The sequence below is a fragment of the Cnephaeus nilssonii genome, assembly GCF_951640355.1.
Source record: "Cnephaeus nilssonii genome assembly, chromosome: 23".
Taxonomy (NCBI): Eukaryota; Metazoa; Chordata; class Mammalia; order Chiroptera; family Vespertilionidae; genus Cnephaeus; species Cnephaeus nilssonii.
This window is the reverse complement of record NC_137094.1, coordinates 16,369,578-16,387,352: the sequence shown is the minus strand read 5'-3', so window position 1 is coordinate 16,387,352 and position 17,775 is coordinate 16,369,578. Positions and strand designations below refer to the sequence as shown.

General features: G+C 54.0%; 1 protein-coding gene across 2 annotated transcripts; it reads right to left on the bottom strand.

Annotated features, from left to right (window-relative positions):
- Positions 1-1,504: 1,504 nt before the first annotated feature.
- TAF5L (TATA-box binding protein associated factor 5 like) lies at positions 1,505-17,766 on the bottom strand. 2 transcript variants are annotated; one of them, XM_079763495.1, is made up of 5 exons: positions 17,565-17,766; positions 8,832-8,976; positions 8,119-8,223; positions 6,519-7,264; positions 1,505-3,390 (listed from the first exon to the last, which is right to left on the bottom strand). In XM_079763495.1, exons 2-5 carry the CDS (start codon positions 8,971-8,973, stop codon positions 2,593-2,595), a joined length of 1,791 nt encoding a protein of 596 aa, XP_079619621.1. In that variant the 5' UTR covers positions 8,974-8,976; positions 17,565-17,766; the 3' UTR covers positions 1,505-2,592. The 2 variants fall into 2 exon arrangements, with proteins under 2 accessions (XP_079619621.1, XP_079619620.1); XM_079763494.1 differs by lacking the exon at positions 17,565-17,766 and adding an exon at positions 17,113-17,371.
- Between the last annotated feature and the right edge of the window lie 9 nt (positions 17,767-17,775).

The following is a 17,775-nucleotide window of genomic DNA, read 5'->3' as shown; positions in this document are numbered from 1 at the left end:
TTTCCTTGATCGTAATTCTCTTTCTTTCTTCCTTTCGGCCAGTCTACGGCTAAAATTAAAGTTTACAATCAGATTTACTGAGCCTGTCAGTGTAAAATATTTCAGCTGTCCCCCACCCACACCATATACACATCACAGATTTATCATTGTGGTCCAAAATAACTGAATATTCTAAAGTTTCTTTATTCCAGAAAAATAAATTATATAGCTTTTTTTAGGCTTTCGGTTATTTTCAATACAAAATGGTAGCATCACCCATAGGACTGCTCTGAAGAGGAAATAAAACTGCAGACAGCAACCTGGAGGGGGCGCCCACGTTCTCTGTACACCCTTGTGGACACACAGACACACACACACACCCCTCATACTGTTTCCAAGATTTGGGGGGAAAGTTGTGAGGGGCGTTCTAGAAAGTTTGATGACCCCACAATAAAATGAGCTCACAAAAGAGAAAGCAGAAATAAAAAGGCCAAATATGCAAATCATGAAGAGCTTCCATTGAAATCACAAAGTATATACATGATCGGAAAGGTGAAGACGGGCCAGGCTATACATTTCTGCGTGTAATCAAAGAAGTTCTGCATTAAAAAACAAAACAAACGCAAAAGCTTCCAGATGATTGATATTTCCACTTCTGAGAATGATCCGGTCCAATTGGAGAATTTCATTCTTTCTAGCAACACGCCGTACAATCAATCCAGCGGAGGGATCCCCTCAGTACATTCTAGGCTTTTCCTGCAGGCCACGTGGAAGGTGATACTGTCTAAGTTGCCAAAGGATCCTTCTTGCAATGTCTCAAATATATATTTTTATCTATAAGAAACATGTCCTGTTAGCACCTTGGGCTCAAGTAAAAAATGTGTTGTTTTTTTTTTTTTTGGCACAGAATTCTAGAGTCTCCCTCTACAACCTCCTGGTAATTCTCGGGTCCTGGCCAGAAAATCACGCGTCGGAAGTACACTGTAGAAATTCTGGCGTCACTGACATCTTGGACCGAGTCCTTTCCCTGGAAATGGTTCAATAAATTAGCTTGAGTTCATTCAGTAACGCCCCCTGGCGATTTCATAACGGGGTCTTGAGAGGAGGAAACCGGACGTAGAATCTCACCAGATAACTCTGGATGGCAACACAGACGTAGTCTCCGGTCGGCGGGTGGCAATCGGGGATGCATCAACGGGATTAAATGCGGTCGGTGGTCCACGTGACTGCCAGGGAAGCGTGATTCAAAGCAAGCTGAGCAGCACACAGAGCGGATCAGGGTGCCCCTCCGAGGGGCTTGGTCAGGCCCAGGTGCTGGCTCCCCCTGGAGAGAGGCCACGCCCGCCTCTCCTCACAGCTTAAATGAGATGCCAACACTTTTTCTTTTTGGGAAACTAAATACATTTTAATAGAAAACAAAATACAAAATAACTCTTTTCAGGAAAAAAAAACAAAACAGAAAGATTTAATCCTTTTTTCCCACCAATCAGACCTCACGTTATCCTGCGGGGGGGGGGGGGGGGGGTTAGATGCGTGCATTCGTACTTACAGTTTGTCTCACAAAGTGTTTGTCAAGCTGCTGTTTCGATGCAGGAGGCGGGAGCAGTGACCTCAAGGAGCGAAAGGCCGAAAAAGCCACACCTCTGCCTCTGGACTGATCACCTCACATTATTTTCATTTCTTTCCGACATTTCTGGGGGGAGGGGGGGGCGCTTGTTCACAGAGGTGAGCCCCGAGGTCTTGCTTTCCCACCATCACTGCACGAGCCCGAGGCTTCCTCCACTGGATGCACCCACTTCGAGGAACCCGTCGGGGGGAGGCGGGGGGGGGGGGTGACCCACCTGTCGCCCAGAAGTCCTCCCTTTCCCACAAGACACTGCGCCCCCAGAGCCCCTGAATTCCCTGAACCTCAAAATGCCAAGCATCAGAGCCAGTGCCAGGAGCCAGACCTGAAGGCGGAGAGCGGAGCAACGCCTCTGCCCAGTGCTAGGCTGCCGCTCCTCCATAATAATAATAATAATAATTACTATAATTATAATAACAATAATAAAATCCTGCTCTCTGCGGGGCCACGGGAAAGGAGAGGCCTTTCCCAGGATGATCCTCGCCCCCCCCTTCCTCGCCCCTCGACCCCACCCCTGCATTCCCGCCAGCGGCTGTGACCTGAGACCCTCCTGGGACCAAAGCGACCCCCCCCCCCCCCCGCCGGTCAGGTCAGCAGCATCGTGGCTCCACAAAGCGGGGGGGAGGGGGGGGAAGGGGGGAGGAGACAGATAGCTCTCGTGAGGACACGGGTGTCGGGGGGGGGCATCTTTGGAAGAATGTGCCCCCTCCCCTCCAGAGCATCTCAATTCTTGATCTCGAGTCCGCTTATCACCACCACCTGTCCGTCCCCCTTCCCCGTCCCCGCGTCCTCGACACTGGGGCGGGGGGGGGGGGGGGCAGGGAAGGGGTGAGGCGCTCAGGATGCCCGCGCCCGGGACACGGGGAGAGGCGGGGAGTCTTTCACAGTCAGTCAGTGATTCGATCGGAAGATGCAGCGCGGAGCCCTCGCTCCACGGCTGCCCAGTCCGTCGCCACGAGGGCTAAAAAAAAAATCCAAAAAAAAAAAAATCAATGTTCCTGATTTTCCTGCGTGATGCCCGTCACCAGGAGGAGGTTGCAGGCCATGAACTGCACGCTCAGCACGTTGCTCATCTGGCCCGTGTACACGCCCACCAGCTCGCCCGAGGAGCCGTCGGCGGCCGCGCTGCAGAAGCTGTTGCGGATGTCCCAGATGCGCACCGAGTTGTCCATGGACGCCGAGGCCACCAGGCTGCTGTCGGGGCTGAAGGTGAGGCTGGTGATGTTGTCCGTGTGGCCGCGCAGCTCCTTGTAGAGGCTCCCGGAGGCCAGGTCCCACAGCTTCAGCCGCTGGTCCTCGCCCGCCGACGCCAGGTACTTCCCGTTGGGGGAGAAGGCGAGCGAAAGCACGGGGCCGCGGTGGCCCGTGAACAGCCGCACCGAGTTCCCCTGCTGGGCGCTCCACAGCCGGACGGTCTTGTCGGTGGAGCCCGTGGCCAGGTAGTTGGAGTTGGGGTGGAACCGGACGCAGTCCACGTCCGCCAGGTGGCCGGCGTAGATCCGCAGTGGGTACGTCCGATCGAAGGACCACAGCCGCGCTGTGCGGTCGTGGGACCCGCTGGCGAAGTACAGGCTGTACGGGCTGATGTCCAGGTCCCACACCGGGTAGGCGTGTCCCTGGTACAGCACGGTGTTGGTGAAGGTCCCCAGGTCCCAGTACCGGATGGACATGTCCTCGGAGCAGGAGAGCAGCCCCGAGCTGTCGGCGAGGAAGCGCGTGCTGTACACGGGCCCGCAGTGCCCCCGCAGCGTCTTCATCTCGGTGCCCGCGGCCTCCTCCTCCTCCTCCTGGTCCACAAAGGGGACAGAAGAAGAGATGGTTAGTGGTCCCCGTGGGAAACGAAATCCCGGGGTTGGGGGCGGAGGGGGGGGCACTGCTTGGGAAATAGCACCTCCCCGGTACATATCGGGGTCTCGCTCTTAAGGGCCACCCCAGGAAATCGGCCCATCACCGCGTGACCGAGGAAGAAGTCCCCGACAGCTCACACCCCGCTTTCCTTCCATTCACTGTGCAGCCACGCATTTAGCAAACCGGAAGCTACAGACACGCGAGGCTGTCTATGGAGGGGTGTCTGTGGGCCTTACTCTTGGGTCGAGGCTAACGGATTTCAAAAGCCGACGGGAAGGCAGCCTGTGGGGACTTTCCTTGATGCCGAAAGCCGCCATCCGAAAAGAGTTCCTTTGGAGCGTATGTTCAGTCCTCAGTTCTCTCATTCCAGGGGCGTCAGGTTTGGCTGCCTTAGAAGCCACGCAGCTCCGTTTCCAGCCCACTGAGGCCAATCCTGACACGCCCTTGTGCCCACGCCTGCGCAGACGTGGTCTCAGTTTCATGATTTAAAACATCTTCTGTAACAGTGGTCGGTAAACCGTGGCTCGTGAGCCACATGCGGCTCTTTGGCCCCTTGAGTGTTCTAATGCCACTTCTTCAAAATAGACTCGCCCAGGCCGAAAACCGACTTCTGCGCATGGGCCACGAAGTTTCAATCGCACTGTACGTGTGTGCCCGCATGTGGTATTTTGTGGAAGAGCCACACTCAAGGGGCCGAAGAGCCGCATGTGGCTTGCGAGCCGCGGTTTGCTGACCACTGTTCTATAATAATAAAAGCCTAATATGCTAATTGGACCAGACGGCCGAACAGCAGAACGACCATCCGGACGACCTTCTGGACAAAGCCGGGGCTGCGAGGGCCTAGCTCCTTGCACGAATTTCGTGCATCAGGCCTCTAGTTTATATACATTGAGTCGCCAGATGATGATGATCTCTGAACGCATAATAATCTGGCCACTCAGTGTATATCCTATATAATAAGAGGCTAATATGCAAATTGTCTCCTCGACCAGGAGTTCGACCAGCAAGCAGGCCAGCCAACCGCCCATGTCCCCTCCCCCTGGCCAGGCTGGCCGGACCCCATACACACACACACACACACACACACACACACACACATACCCGGACCCCATACACACACACACACACACACACACACACACACACACACACATTTTAAATTTATTTCAGAGAAGGGAGAGGGAGAGACAGAAACATCGATGATGAGAGAGAATCATGGATCAGCTGCCTCCTGCACACCCCGCACTGGGGATGGAGCCCGCAACCCAGGCATGTGCCCTGCCTGGGAATTGAACCGTGACCTCCTGGTTCCTAGGTCAATGCTCAACCCCGGAGCCACGCCGGCCGGGCTCAGTGCCTGATGAATACAGAACCACTGTAGCAGTGTAGCCCAGACTAACCCGGGCCTATCAGAACAGTAAGCCAGAAAGGTGCGATCATCAATAAATGGCACGCACACCCCGTGACCAGGCACGCACTGCTGGTCACCAAAAGGGGAGAGCGATGCGGCTTTAAAACCGTGACTTTCCGGAGGGTCGCCAACATTTTCCCGAAGGAACCACCCAAGGCCTGGAGACTCTACAGCCAAGTGACCCCCGTGATTCTCGGACAGACTTCCTGTGTGGGGGACAGACGAGAAGACAGCCGCCCCCGGCCCCCGGGGGAAAGCCCCTCCCCCAGCCTCTCCCCGACCAGGACGCCGTCTGTGTCCAAAACCCCCTTTCCCTTCACCCGCTCACGGGCAGGCTCCTTAAAGCTACAGCCGCCTCGATCCCGGGATGCATCCATCCCAGTGGGTTTTCATGAAACACTACAAGAATGAGGAGTAGCGAGATGAAGATTCTACCACCCATTGCCTCTGTGGGTGAATAAATAAATACCTTTGTGAGCTTTAGGTTCTTGCCTAGGAAAAGTGCATCCTTTTAACTTCTATTTGAAAAAAACCATTAAACTGAAATAAAGCAAAGGCTCCAACATGTACAGAGTCGAGGGAAAGTGAAAATACACACGCATGTCTATGCATGTTCAAAATGGCTACTGCAGGCGCTCAAGATTAAAAATACGTTAGCACTGCCCTAGCTGGTTTGGCTCAGTGGACAGAGTGTCGGAGTGCGGACTGAAGGGTCCCAGGTTCGATTCTGGTCAAGGGCACGCCCGGGTTGCGGGCTTGATCTCCAGTGGGAAGCGTGCAGGAGGCAGCCGATCAATGATTCTCATCATGGATGTTTCTATCTCTCCCTTCCTCTCTGAAATCAATAAAAATATATTTAAAAAAAAAAAAACACGTTAGCATTTGGGAGCTTATGGTTCTACTGTGACCAAGAATATTAGCGTTTTCCTTTCCAAAGAGGTTACAACAACACTTTAAAATTTCAAGAATGACTCATTGCTCTACTCCAGGAAATTTATATAAGAACTGCGGGAGGGCCCGGCCGGTGTGGCTCGGTGGCTGAGCGTTGACCTATGAACCAGGAGGTCACCATTCAATTCCTGACCGGGGCACATGCCCGGGTTGTGGGCTCGATCCCCACTAGGGGGCGTGCAGGAGGCAGCCGATCCATGATTCTCTCTCATCATGGATGTTTCTCTCTCTCTCTCTCTCCCTGTCCCTTCCTCTCTGAGATCAATAAAAATCTTTATTAAAAAAAAAATAATAATTTTCATCTCTTCCGAGGTTAGGCATGGGCAGAATTCAATGGCTGCAGGTTACACAGCATTCGTTTGCTATCGGATGAGGGTTCTAGGTCAAGAAGCCCCTTCTCTGTAAGACCAGTCACGTCTGGAAAGAACATTCTAACCCAGTGGTCGGCAAACCGTGGCTCGCGAGCCACATGCGGCTCTTTGGCCCCTTGAGTGTGGCTCTTCCACAAAATACCACGGCCTGGGCAAGCCTATGTTGAAGAAGTGGCGTTAGAAGAAGTTTACGTGTAAAAAATTTGGCTCTCCAAAGAAATGTCAATCGTTGTGCTGCTGATATTTGGCTCTGCGGACTCATGAGTTTGCCGACCACTGTTCTAAGCAAACGCGCGAGGAGGCAGACGCAGGGAAGGAAGAATGCCACCCGTACCTCCTCTTCCAGAACGTCACAGGCCAGGCGGATGCGGGACACGTCCACCTGATGGGGCTCGGCCTTCAGCTTCTTGGACCGCAGGCTCCAGAGTTTGATGCAGGAGTTGTCGAAGCCGGCCGCGAGCAGCTTGCCGTCGGGGGAGATCTCGGCGGCGTTCAGCAGCTGCTCCGTGTGGTAGAAGGCGTAGAAGCAGATGGTGGTGAGCGAGGGTGGGCCCTCCTTGACGCGCCGGATGCTCTCCTGCAGGACGTCCAGGGCGGCCTCGTTCTGCAGGATCGGGCCGGGCACGTCGGCGGGCTCCAGGCCGCTGCCCTCGCCCCGGGAGGAGCCGCCGCCGCTGCCGCCGCCGCCGCCGCCGGCGTAGAGCTGGTAGTCGGTCCTCTTGACGGGCTGCACGTCCAGGTGGATGTGCAGCGTGAGGACGCGGCACAGGGCGGCGTTGTTGTCGCTCTGGAGGTAGCGGATCAGGTAGTGGTAGCTGTCTTCCTGGAGGCGGACCACGTACTTGTGGTCCAGGAAGGCGCGGAGCTTGAGGTTGGACAGGATGTCCTGGAGGCTCTGCGTGGCCTGCAGCTGCTCGACCACGTCCTTCTGGCCGGCGTTCTGCAGGAACATGCCGTGGAAGCGGCTGAAGAAGCTCTCGGCTGTGCTCTTGGGGCTGTTCTGGACCAGGTGGAGGTGGAGGTAGACGAAGAGAGGGTACAGGAGGGGCATCACTTCGTGGCTGTGCTGGGAGTCGGAATCTACAACGGAAAGAGGGGGGGCTTGACAGTCAGCATCATCTCATCAACATCAATGATGAGAGAGAATCATCATCTCCTCCTGGGAGCCCCCCGCCACACAACACGGCGTCAGGACCCTATTTTCTGAGGCTGGTGACTGAAATGTAAGCCCAACAAAGCCTGGCTGGCATGGCTCAGTGGTTGAGCATCGACCTAGGAACCAGGAGGTCACGGTTCGATTCCCGGTCAGGGCACAGGCCCGGGTTGTGGGCTCGATCCCCAGTGTGGGGTGTGCAGGAGGCAGGTGACCCATGATTCTCTTTTATCTTTGATGTTTCTATCTCTCTCTCCCTCTCCCTTCCTTTCTGAGATCAATAAAACATATATAAAAAAACATATATATATAAAACATATATACAATAAAAGATATATAAAAAAACAACAACACAAAAATACACCCAGAGCCCTCATCCTTGCAGATTTTAACCTTGTCCTTTAACTCTCTCAGAAATTCTAAACAGCGTAAGTTTGAGGCAAGTGGTGAAACTACCTTTGACTCTCTAACCCAGTGGTCGGCAAACTCATTAGTCAACAGAGCCAAATATCAACATTACAACGATTGAAATTTCTTTTGAGAGCCCAATTTTTTAAACTTAAACTATATAGGTAGGTACATTGTTATTAACTTAATTAGGGTACTCCTAAGCTGGCCTTTGCTAAAATCTCAAGGGACCCAAGAGCCGCATGTGGCTTGTGAGCCGCAGTTTGCCGACCACTGCTCTAACCCAACACCGTGCCTGGAATGTAACAGATTCCGAGGAAAATCCGCAGGACTCGTGCTTAACTGGAAAAGGCTCCTGGTGCTGAGTACTCACCAGTGAGGAAATTCCGCAGCCGCCCGAACTGCACTTCATACTGCTGGGGCTCTGCCTGGCACGGGGACGCGGACACGATGTTGGCACAGCCAGACTCTGATTGGACTAAGGAGAAGACACATGGATGAGGACGGAAAAAGAATTATTATTATTCTTTTAAACAAATATTTCTATTGATTTCAGAGAGGAAGGGGGAGGGAGAGGGAGAGAGAAACATCAATGATGAGAGAGAATCATTGATCGGCTGCCTCCCACATGCCCCCACTGGCAACCCAGGCATATGCCCTTGACCGGAATCGATCCCGGGACCCTTCAGTCCGCAGGCCGACGCTCTATCCACTGGGCCACACCGGCCAGGGCTATTATTATTATTAAAAAAAATATATTTCTATTGATTTCAGAGAGAAAGGGAGAGGAAGAGGGAGCAGGAGATAGAACATCCATGATGAGAAAGAATTATCGATCGGCTGTGTCTTGCACGTCCCCTACTGGGTATTGAGCCCGCAACCCAGGCATGTGCCCTGACTGGGAATCGAACCCAGGACCTCCTGGTTCATGGGCCAATACTCAATCACTGAGCCACGCTGGCCGGGCAATGGTGGTATTTTAAAATATATATTTTCATTGGCTTCGGAGCGGAAGGGACCTTGCCATGCGTCCCCCCCCCCCCCCCCCCCCCGCCACCGCAGCTTGCCCGGAGCGGCCGCACCCACCTGTGAGGTTGGCTGCCATCTCCTCGGGGGTCTGGGACAGGCGCAGGCCTTGCTTCAGGGGGCCGTCGGTGTCCACGTACTGCCGGCGCTTGAGGTAGCAGGACACGGCCATCTGAATCTGCTCGGTGCGCACCCGTTTCATGACCTGGGGTGGGGGGGGGATCAGAACACGGGACCGTCAGGGATCTGGGGGCACATCCTGTCCAGCTGGGACGCCTCCCTCGCGGAAAATCAACGCTGGGAAGGGACCAGCCCCGTGAGCAGCTGAGAAGCAACACGAATTCCTCGAGTCACTATTTCCCGGTGCCGGCCACCCTCAGGGGTGGAACCCCACAGATCACCCCGACTCCACTGAACGCCCAGATTTCCACCGCCCCTCTCCCCCCCTGAGCTTTTCCTTAGAGACGCATTCAACGCGCACACAAGACCACAGGGATTCCGGGCTCCCCAGGCCGAGAAGCAGGTGGGAGGCGGCACCCAAGCAAAGGCCTGGGGAATTCAGGAACAGGATGACGAGATGCCGGGAAGGGAGAGGCTACTCATGGGGACAGGCTATGCTCCCTCCCCCCCTTTTTTAATAAATTAATATATTTTTATTGATTTCAGGGAGGAAGGGAGAGAGAGAGAGAGAGAAACATCAGTGATGAGAGTCATTGATCGGCTGCCTCCTGACATCCTCTACTGGGGATCGAGTCTCAAAGCTTTGTTTAGATGGAGGGGCCCTGGGTCTGATCTGGCTGCCATTCCGTGATGCAACAAAACATACTCATCAATTTCCCCATAGTGACCCGTCTTTCCACGATGCATCTGCCCCACTGGGTTATTAGAAGTCTTCCGCTGTATTGACAACTTAGATTGTTCTTCTTTTAATCCTCACCCGGGGATGTGTTTTCATTGATTTTTAGAGAGAGAGGAAGAGAGAGAGAGAGAAACATCAACGCTCAAGAGAAGCATCGACTGGTCGCCTCCCACACGCGCCCCAACGGGGGCCAGGGCTCCAACCTGGGAATGGAACGTGTAACCCTTCCGTCTGAGAGCCACACTAGCGAGAGCTTCGATTATGTTAAAATTAAGATTCTGTAATTGCTAACATAAGGATTCTGATACTTTGAGAGTGGGGGATCCCTGCTCCGCATTCACCTGTCCATCAATGAAGACAGATCATTGTTTCTTTGTGGTTAGTTGTTGTATCTGTTTTGACGGCTCCAAAGATCCTCCTGGGTCCCTAACCTGGCTACACTTAAGCATCGTGTGTGTGTGTGTGTGTGTGTGTGTGTGTGTGTGTGTGTGTGTGTAAATACTTTCAGCCCTGAGACCCTGATTCAACGTTATATTTAGGGAAAAAAAGAAAATTAAAGGCATAGAGAGACGGCGACAGTCCTGTCCCGTCCCAGTCTGGCCCGAAGTCAGGGCTATTCAGTCAACCCACCAGCTTTGCTCCCTCACCCTCACTCCCCCCACCCCCACCCCACCCAGCTAAAGCTGCTTTTCATCTAACTTCAAGAACGCTTCGTCTCCAAACTCCCAAAGCAGCCCCATTTCCTCGTATTTTAGCCGAGGCTAAAACTTCCCCAGATTTCCCACGGCCCATCTCTTGTTGCCATGGGGACGTATCTTGTATCGACGTGTGTCCCTTCGTGTTCCAAGGAAGAGGGGAGTCAGGGATCATATCTCTAAAGAAAAACCCACGTGGAAGATGGGAACACAGACACGAGAACAGGCCCCGCGGTGACACAGTGTCCTCGAGGCGCAACAATGTGTGTGCGGGTCTGAGGAGGAGGAGGAGGGAGGAAGACAGGAGAGTCGAAAGGGGGGTCATCAACAAGGCGTGAAAAGGAAGCCACATTTGGGATCGCTGGAAACTGGTGTGTAAATCCTCATTTTAACAAACCTGCCCAAGGTAGTTGCCCCAAATGGCCGTTTCCATGGATCCAAACCATCGTTTACAACATGGCACCTTCCCCGAGGGAGGGTGGGTCTGGGGGTGTTAAGGGCAGGAAAGCGGGTTTTAACTCTCGTTTACAGCCACCCTCAACGAAAACACCAGAGACATGCCCGGCCAGCATGGCTCAGGGGTTGAGTGTCGACCTATGAACCAGGAGGTCACGGTTCCATTCCCAGTCAGGGCTCCATCCCCAGTGGGGGGCGTGCAGGAGGCAGCTGATGAATGATTCTCTCTCATCCTTGATGTTTCTATCTCTCTCTCTAAAAATCAGTAAAGACATGTTAAAAATTTTTCAAAAATAAAAATCTGTAAAGAAGTCAGTTCCATAGTAATAATATCCATAAGTGGACACATTAAAAAAACAAACACAACTCCTTAAAATAGACCTGTCTTTGGAGAGACTCAGACATGAGACGTATACTGCAATTTCAAGTTACCTGCTTAGCCTTTTAAAGGATAAAAGTCTGTAAAATTTAAATTGAGTTTGGATATAATTATATCTTGGTTGAAATTTCAGAATTTCCCATGATTTTCAACTTACATGAAATGCCTTAACTTTTCCAGGTAAAAAAGAGGTGATCACAGAACTTTTCCTTGAATGTCACATGATCAGTATTTCTGGAATTTAAAAGGAGGATTCACACACAATACATATCTCTTTCTCATGTGTCAATAGCGCCCACTGTGTAACGAATCCTCCAACAAAGTTGCTCTATAAAAGCAGGACATGATTATTTCCCTGCTTCATAGTAACAACTTTTCAGGAGAAACCACAGCCACATTGAAACCACAGAAGCGTGGGGATGCAGACTCCTGGGAACCGGGCACATGTTTAAGATGACGTTACCATGGGGACCGCATCCTAACTCCACCCGCTCAAGTTCAAATGTAGATGCTATGGTCAGTGGAGGGGTGCTTGGAGAGAGATTTTTCCCGAGGATATTTTTCCACTGATATTGAGAGAGAGTAGAAGGGGGCAAGGCTGGAGAGAGAGAGAGAGAAGAGAGACATCGATGTGAGAGAGACACACCGATTGGTTGTCTCCCGCACGCACCCCAACCAGGGCTGGGATGGAGCCTACAACCGAGGTACATGCCCTTGACCGCAATCGAACCCGGGACCCTTTGGTCCGTGGGCCGATGCTCTGTCCACTGAGCCAAACCAGTGAGGGCTATTTTTATTGATTTTTTGAGAAAGAGGAAGGGAGAGGTGGGAGAGAGAAACATTGATGTGGGAGAGGAACATCGGCTACCCCCTGCATGCTCCCCACCGGGGATCGAGCCCACAACCCAGGCACAGGCCCTGACTGGAATCGAACCGGCAACCTTTCGGTGCACAGGATGATGCCCAACCCACTGAGCCACATCAGCCAGGGAAAATGTATTTTTCTATTGTACATTTATGCTTCAAAACAGGTCACGATTCCTTTGTGATTTCTGTTAAATGGGATGTCATGTTCAGTGCCTGTGAGGCACTGAAATATCAGCTCTCTACCTTTTACTCGCAGTCGTCTAAGTGGCTGAAACAGTCCTGACAGGTGTGGTTCAGTGGATAGAGCATTGGCCTGTGGACTGAAGGGTCCCAGGTTCGATTCCCGGTCAAGGGCATGTACCTTGGTTGTGGGCACATCCCCAGTAGGGGGCGTGCAGGAGGCAGCTGACCGATGTTTCTCTCTCATCGATGTTTCTAACTCTCTATCCCTCTCCCTTCCTCTCTGTAAAAAAAAAAAATCAATAAAATATATATTTTTAAAAAATAAATGGCTGCAACAGCGGTCCAAAGGCCGTTCCAAGTAGGACCTAAAAACCCAAGCTCTTGCATTAATCATCATGACAAAGTGCATTCAATTAGCTGTGGGGACATGGAACTCACAGCAGGAAAAGAAATGAGCCACACCGCTCCCCGCCTCGGTCAGACCTCATCGCGTTTTACAATGACGATGGCCTTTTATACCCCGTCTTCACGCAGACACAGACTGACATGACCCACGTGTCCGAGGTGCAAAGGGCACATGAGTAAGGCTCCAAGTTGGGGGCTCAGGATGCGACTTAGAGCCTCAAAGGTGGTTTTTTTGGGGGGTCGGGCGGTAGGGGAAGCATAAGTCATACACCCAGGCAGGCAGATGCCACTAGAAACGGATTGTCTCCGATGTCAGCTGGGACCTCTGGCATATCCCCGCAGGGAAGGCTTCTTTCTTGCCCACGGCCTTCCTTCCCTCCAGCTCCGTGCAGGCCATTCCCAACCTGCTCTGCCTCCTCGCCCAGCCAGCCCACCCCGCTTCCTACCTCGGTGGGGGGAGGGGGGCTGTTGACTAGGACTTGACATTCCTCAACTCCTGCCAAACCTAAGTCAAGTTTCCACACTCCCACAGGCCTCCCTCCCTGAAGCGCCCTCCCTCAGCCACTCCCCGTGCGAGCATGGCTCCTGAAGAAATGGCGTTAGAAGTAGTTTTAAGTTTAAAAAATGTGGCTCTCAGAAGAAATTTCAATCGTTGTACTGTTGATATTTGGCTCTGCGGACTAATGAGTTTGCCGACCACTGCCCTAACCGGTGTGGCTCAGCGGATAGAGCGTCGGCCTGCGGACTGAAGGGTCCCGGGTTCGATTCCCGGTCAAGGGCATGTGCCTTGGTTGCGGGCACATCCCCAGTAGGAGGTGTGCAGGAGGCAGCTGATCGATGTTTCTAACTCTCTATCCTTTTCCCTTCCTCTCTGTAAAAAAAAAAAATCAATAAAATATATTTAAAAAAACAAAAACAAACAAACAACACTAGACAGAAAGGGAAGAAGGAGTTCCTCTCAGAGCATAAGGGAGAATATGGCTCTCTGTGTTCAGCATTCTCCCAGAATTCAAATGCAGCACGTAAGGACTCGGAGGTCTCTTAATGACATTAAAGTGAGAGAGAGAGGGGGGGGGAGAGAAAGAGAGGATCAGTCTTCAATTTTTCATGGAGTAGGACTGTCCAATTCGACTTCCTGCACTCACAGAACTGCTCTAGGTCTACACTGTTCAGTCTGTAGCCCCCAGCACCATTGCAACCAGGGCACTGAACGTTGGATTTTAGTTCCATTAAACTTAAGTAACCACATGGGGCGATGGGTACTGGACCGGCCAGCACAGTTCTGGAGACTGGCTGTGACTGTGTGAAACGATGTATCCAGATCAGCACCTTGGCTTTCAGATGTGAGCTCACCAAGTGCTGCAAAACATTTCTGATGACTAAACGCTAATGCTTTGTTAGAAGGAAAAAAAAAAAAAAGAAGAGCTACTTTTTATCACTGACAAACAGACCGATTACGAGGACAGAGATACATTTCAATACATCTTCCCAGAAGGAAACAAAGACTTCTGAATGGAAGTTCTCCGTGGTGTTTTCGAAGTCTCGCCAGTCCCCCTTCTCGAAGCCTCCTTCGAGTTAAAAAATGAGACGGGAAAGGGGTTTTGCTTCAGCAGTGCAACTGAGCAGCAGTTAATGTCAGTAAAATGTCAAAAAGGTAAGCTCGCGCCTAAGACAACCTTCCCCTTGCAACGAGAAAATTAACATACATATACATATTAGAGGCCCGGTGCATGAATTCGTGCATGGGTGGGGTCCGGCCAGCCTGGCCAGGGGGAGGGGACATGGGCGGTTGGCCGGCCTGCATGCGGGTGGAACTCCCGGTCGAGGGGACAATTTGCATATTAGCCTTTTATTATATAGGATATACACTGAGTGGCCAGATTATTATGCGTTCAGAGATCATCATCATCTGGCCACTCCGTGTATATGTGTTCAGAGGTCTATTACATGAGGCAGAACGTATATTAATTCGTGAAACAATTTTACTCCAACTAATCACACCGTCAGCATCGGTGTCCCTGGAGCCACTCTGAACCATCAAGTTCCATGATCCAGAGCCCATCACCTCTGCATCGACCCAACCGGCCATGGCAGAGCGTTTCTTGGACCCACGGATGGTGACCTCCATGGAAACTTCTACCCAGGCCATCCACACCCATTCCGGTGGGCATAACTCTTTTCACTCATCACGCACTGAATCGGTTGATTGTGTAAATATCCCCAACTGGCTTCGACTGAGGTTGTTTTAGCCCAAAGAGCGTCTTGTTGTAGGAAAACAGGGTAACTGAGAGAGTGCCCCGTAACAGGAGAGATGGGAACCACGTGGTGACGCCCTCTGCAGAGGGCTAATTGTCTTATAATCAGGCGGGTACCGCATACACAGAGGGAAGACCGCCTGGATGAACTCAGGATTCCTTCATGCCTCCTCCCCTAAGGGCTCTTTAAGCCTCCACACTCGGATTAAAATGTCTGTCTCTGGCCCGGCCGGCGTGGCTCAGTGGCTGAGCGTCGACCTGTAAACCAGGAGGTCAGGGTTCGATTCCTGGTCAAGGGCACATGCCTGGGTTGTGGGCTCCATCCCCAGTGGGGGGCATGCAGGAGGCAGCCCATGCATGGTTCTCTCTCACCATGGATGTTTCTCTCTCCCTCTCTGAAGTCAATAAAAATACATTTAAAAAGAAACAAACAAAAGTCTGTCTCGGCTAAGCCGTCATTTTTCTCCAGGAGCCACAGGCACGCACGAGGCTGGCAGGACAAGTAGACGGGCCATCTGTACGTTCAGTCCCACCCCACACAACTGCAGGCCCTGTTAATCCAAAGAGCGAATCGGACGCCTCTGTGCTCGCCTTAAAAACTTCCCACGGCTTCCGCCCGAGTGGAGAATAAAAAGCCCTCCGTCTCCATCGTGTCATTTCAAGGTTACTCCGACCCTCCTATCTGGGGGGTCACACCCACCTTCTCGCTTCAGGGGCTTTGCTCAGGCACCTCCATTCACCGGCCCTCCAACCTGGTTAGGCTACGTCACATCCAAGCGTCACAGCTCAGCTCAGCTGAGCCATCTCTTCCTTCCAAACGCTTCCTTGAGCCCAGCTGGCGGGGCTCAGTGGTTGAGCATCAATCTATGAACCAGGAGGTCACGGTTCGATTCCCGGTCAGGGCCCATGCCCGGGGTGCAGGCTCGATCCCCAGTGTGGGGCGTGCAGGAGGCAGCCAATCGATGATTCTCTCTCACCACTGACGTCTCTCTCTCTCTCTCTCCTCTCTCACTTCCTCTCTAAAATCAATAAAAATATATTAAAAAAAACAACCCCAACCACATACAAGCCCCCCCCCTCTCCCCCCCAATACACACGCAGCTCCTGAGCAGTGAGGTGAGACCTGCACCCAGTTTCAGAGGGAAAGAATCACACACAGACCTCACGCTCAGAGGCAGGAACCACGGAACCATCCCAACAGACGCCCATCGGACTCATCGCCGATCACAGAGAAAAGTGCTTTGGTTTTTCTGGTTTAACAGTGACTTTCAAGGCAGCAGGAAGGATGGGGGCCTTCGCAGAGAAAACCAAAGTTCGTTTGCTTCACATGTCACCCAACAAACTCAGGCCCACAAGGCACCTGGAAGGCATTCTGACAGAAAGGGAATGGGAAGAGCTAACATTCATCCTCACAGCGTGCTTCCCCTGCGCCAGGCATGGTCGCCTGCCTACCGTTCTCCTCCCTGGGGTCCCCTGTCCCAGCTCCACCCAAGTCGCTCCATCTGACACAGGAGGAAGCGAAGGCCCGCGGAGGTGACGCTCGGTTCCATGGTTGCAACCTCAGGCCTGAGTGGTTCCCAAGCCCCCACGCACCACGCCAAGTTTCTCCGAGCTTAAACGTGTGGCGCAAACTCCCCTTCCTACTCTCATTTTTCAAGATTTTTAAGCAGAGCCCGGGCCTAGGCTGGGGGACGCGGCGGGGTCCTCCCCCACCGCCCCCCCATCCCTCCCCCACCCCCATCTCAGGTAGAGGACACACTTGTATCACCTTCCAGACCGCAACCTCCGCCCCTGCGGTTCCGCCCAACACAGCGCCCAAACGCTGCTCCTGAGCGGGAGGGACCATGCCCAGGTCCCAGCCTGCAAGGTCAGAGGTCAGCTCTTGGACGGCGAGCGCCGCGCGCGGGGTTGGCACCCACCTTTTTTGATCCTGGGAGCCGCCGCGCCCGCCGCGAGATGCGCACGACCAAGACATTTGCACAAGTGCCCGGAGGATGCAGCAAGCTCTCCCGGGCTCCACTTCCGCCAAGTCTAACAGGACACCCCTACCCTCACCAGCCACCCGCTCCGGACCCACGCCTTACCCAACACGCGTCCAAAAAGCCCGGAGATCGCGAGTCCCGCCTAAGCGCCCCACTCTCCCACGGCTGTCAGGCGTCAACCCCCCGCCAAGGCCACCCTGCAGGTGGGTCTCCACCGGCAATAACCCAGCCACCAGCCTCCCTCCGCTCTCCCCTGTCACCGGCAGAAGTCGATGGCACATCCTCCGCCCACCATCGCCATGTGCGAAGTTGAATCTGGAGTTCGCCCCGAAGACATTTCCTTTTTCCTTCCAGCAGAAGGGGATCGGGACCGGTGCCCCCCACGCCTGGCGGGTCGTCCGAGCCGATCGTCCGGCCCCGGGAGGACCCACCCCGCGCGGGAACGCACCGCCCAGCCAGGTGTCGCCGCCGGATTGCAGGCCACGCCGCCCGCGGCCGCCCGCGACTCGCAGGCCCAGGGCGGAGGCGCGGCCGCCGCGCCCGCGCAGCGCCGGCCCCGCCCGCCCCGCCCCCACCGCCGCCGCCTGGGCCTCCCGCGCGCCCCCGGCCCCGCCGCCCGCGCGCCCTCCCTCCCGCCCGGCCCCGCCGCCCGCGCGCGCCCGGCCCGCGACCCCCCGTCCCCGGCCTCCCCGCCCGCGCGCCCCGCACGCACTGAGCATCCCAGGCGGCTCCGGCTCCCCCCGCCGCCGCCGCCTCCGGGATCGGGCCGCTTCCGCCTCCGTCGTCCCTGCTGCAGGGTCTCGCTCCGCCGGGCGGCTCAGCCGGGCCCCCGCGCCCCGCGCCCCGCCGCCCCCGCCGCGGCTCTGGGCGGCCGCCCCATGACTGACGGACGCGGAGCGCGCCGCGGGCTGGGCCGCTCGGGC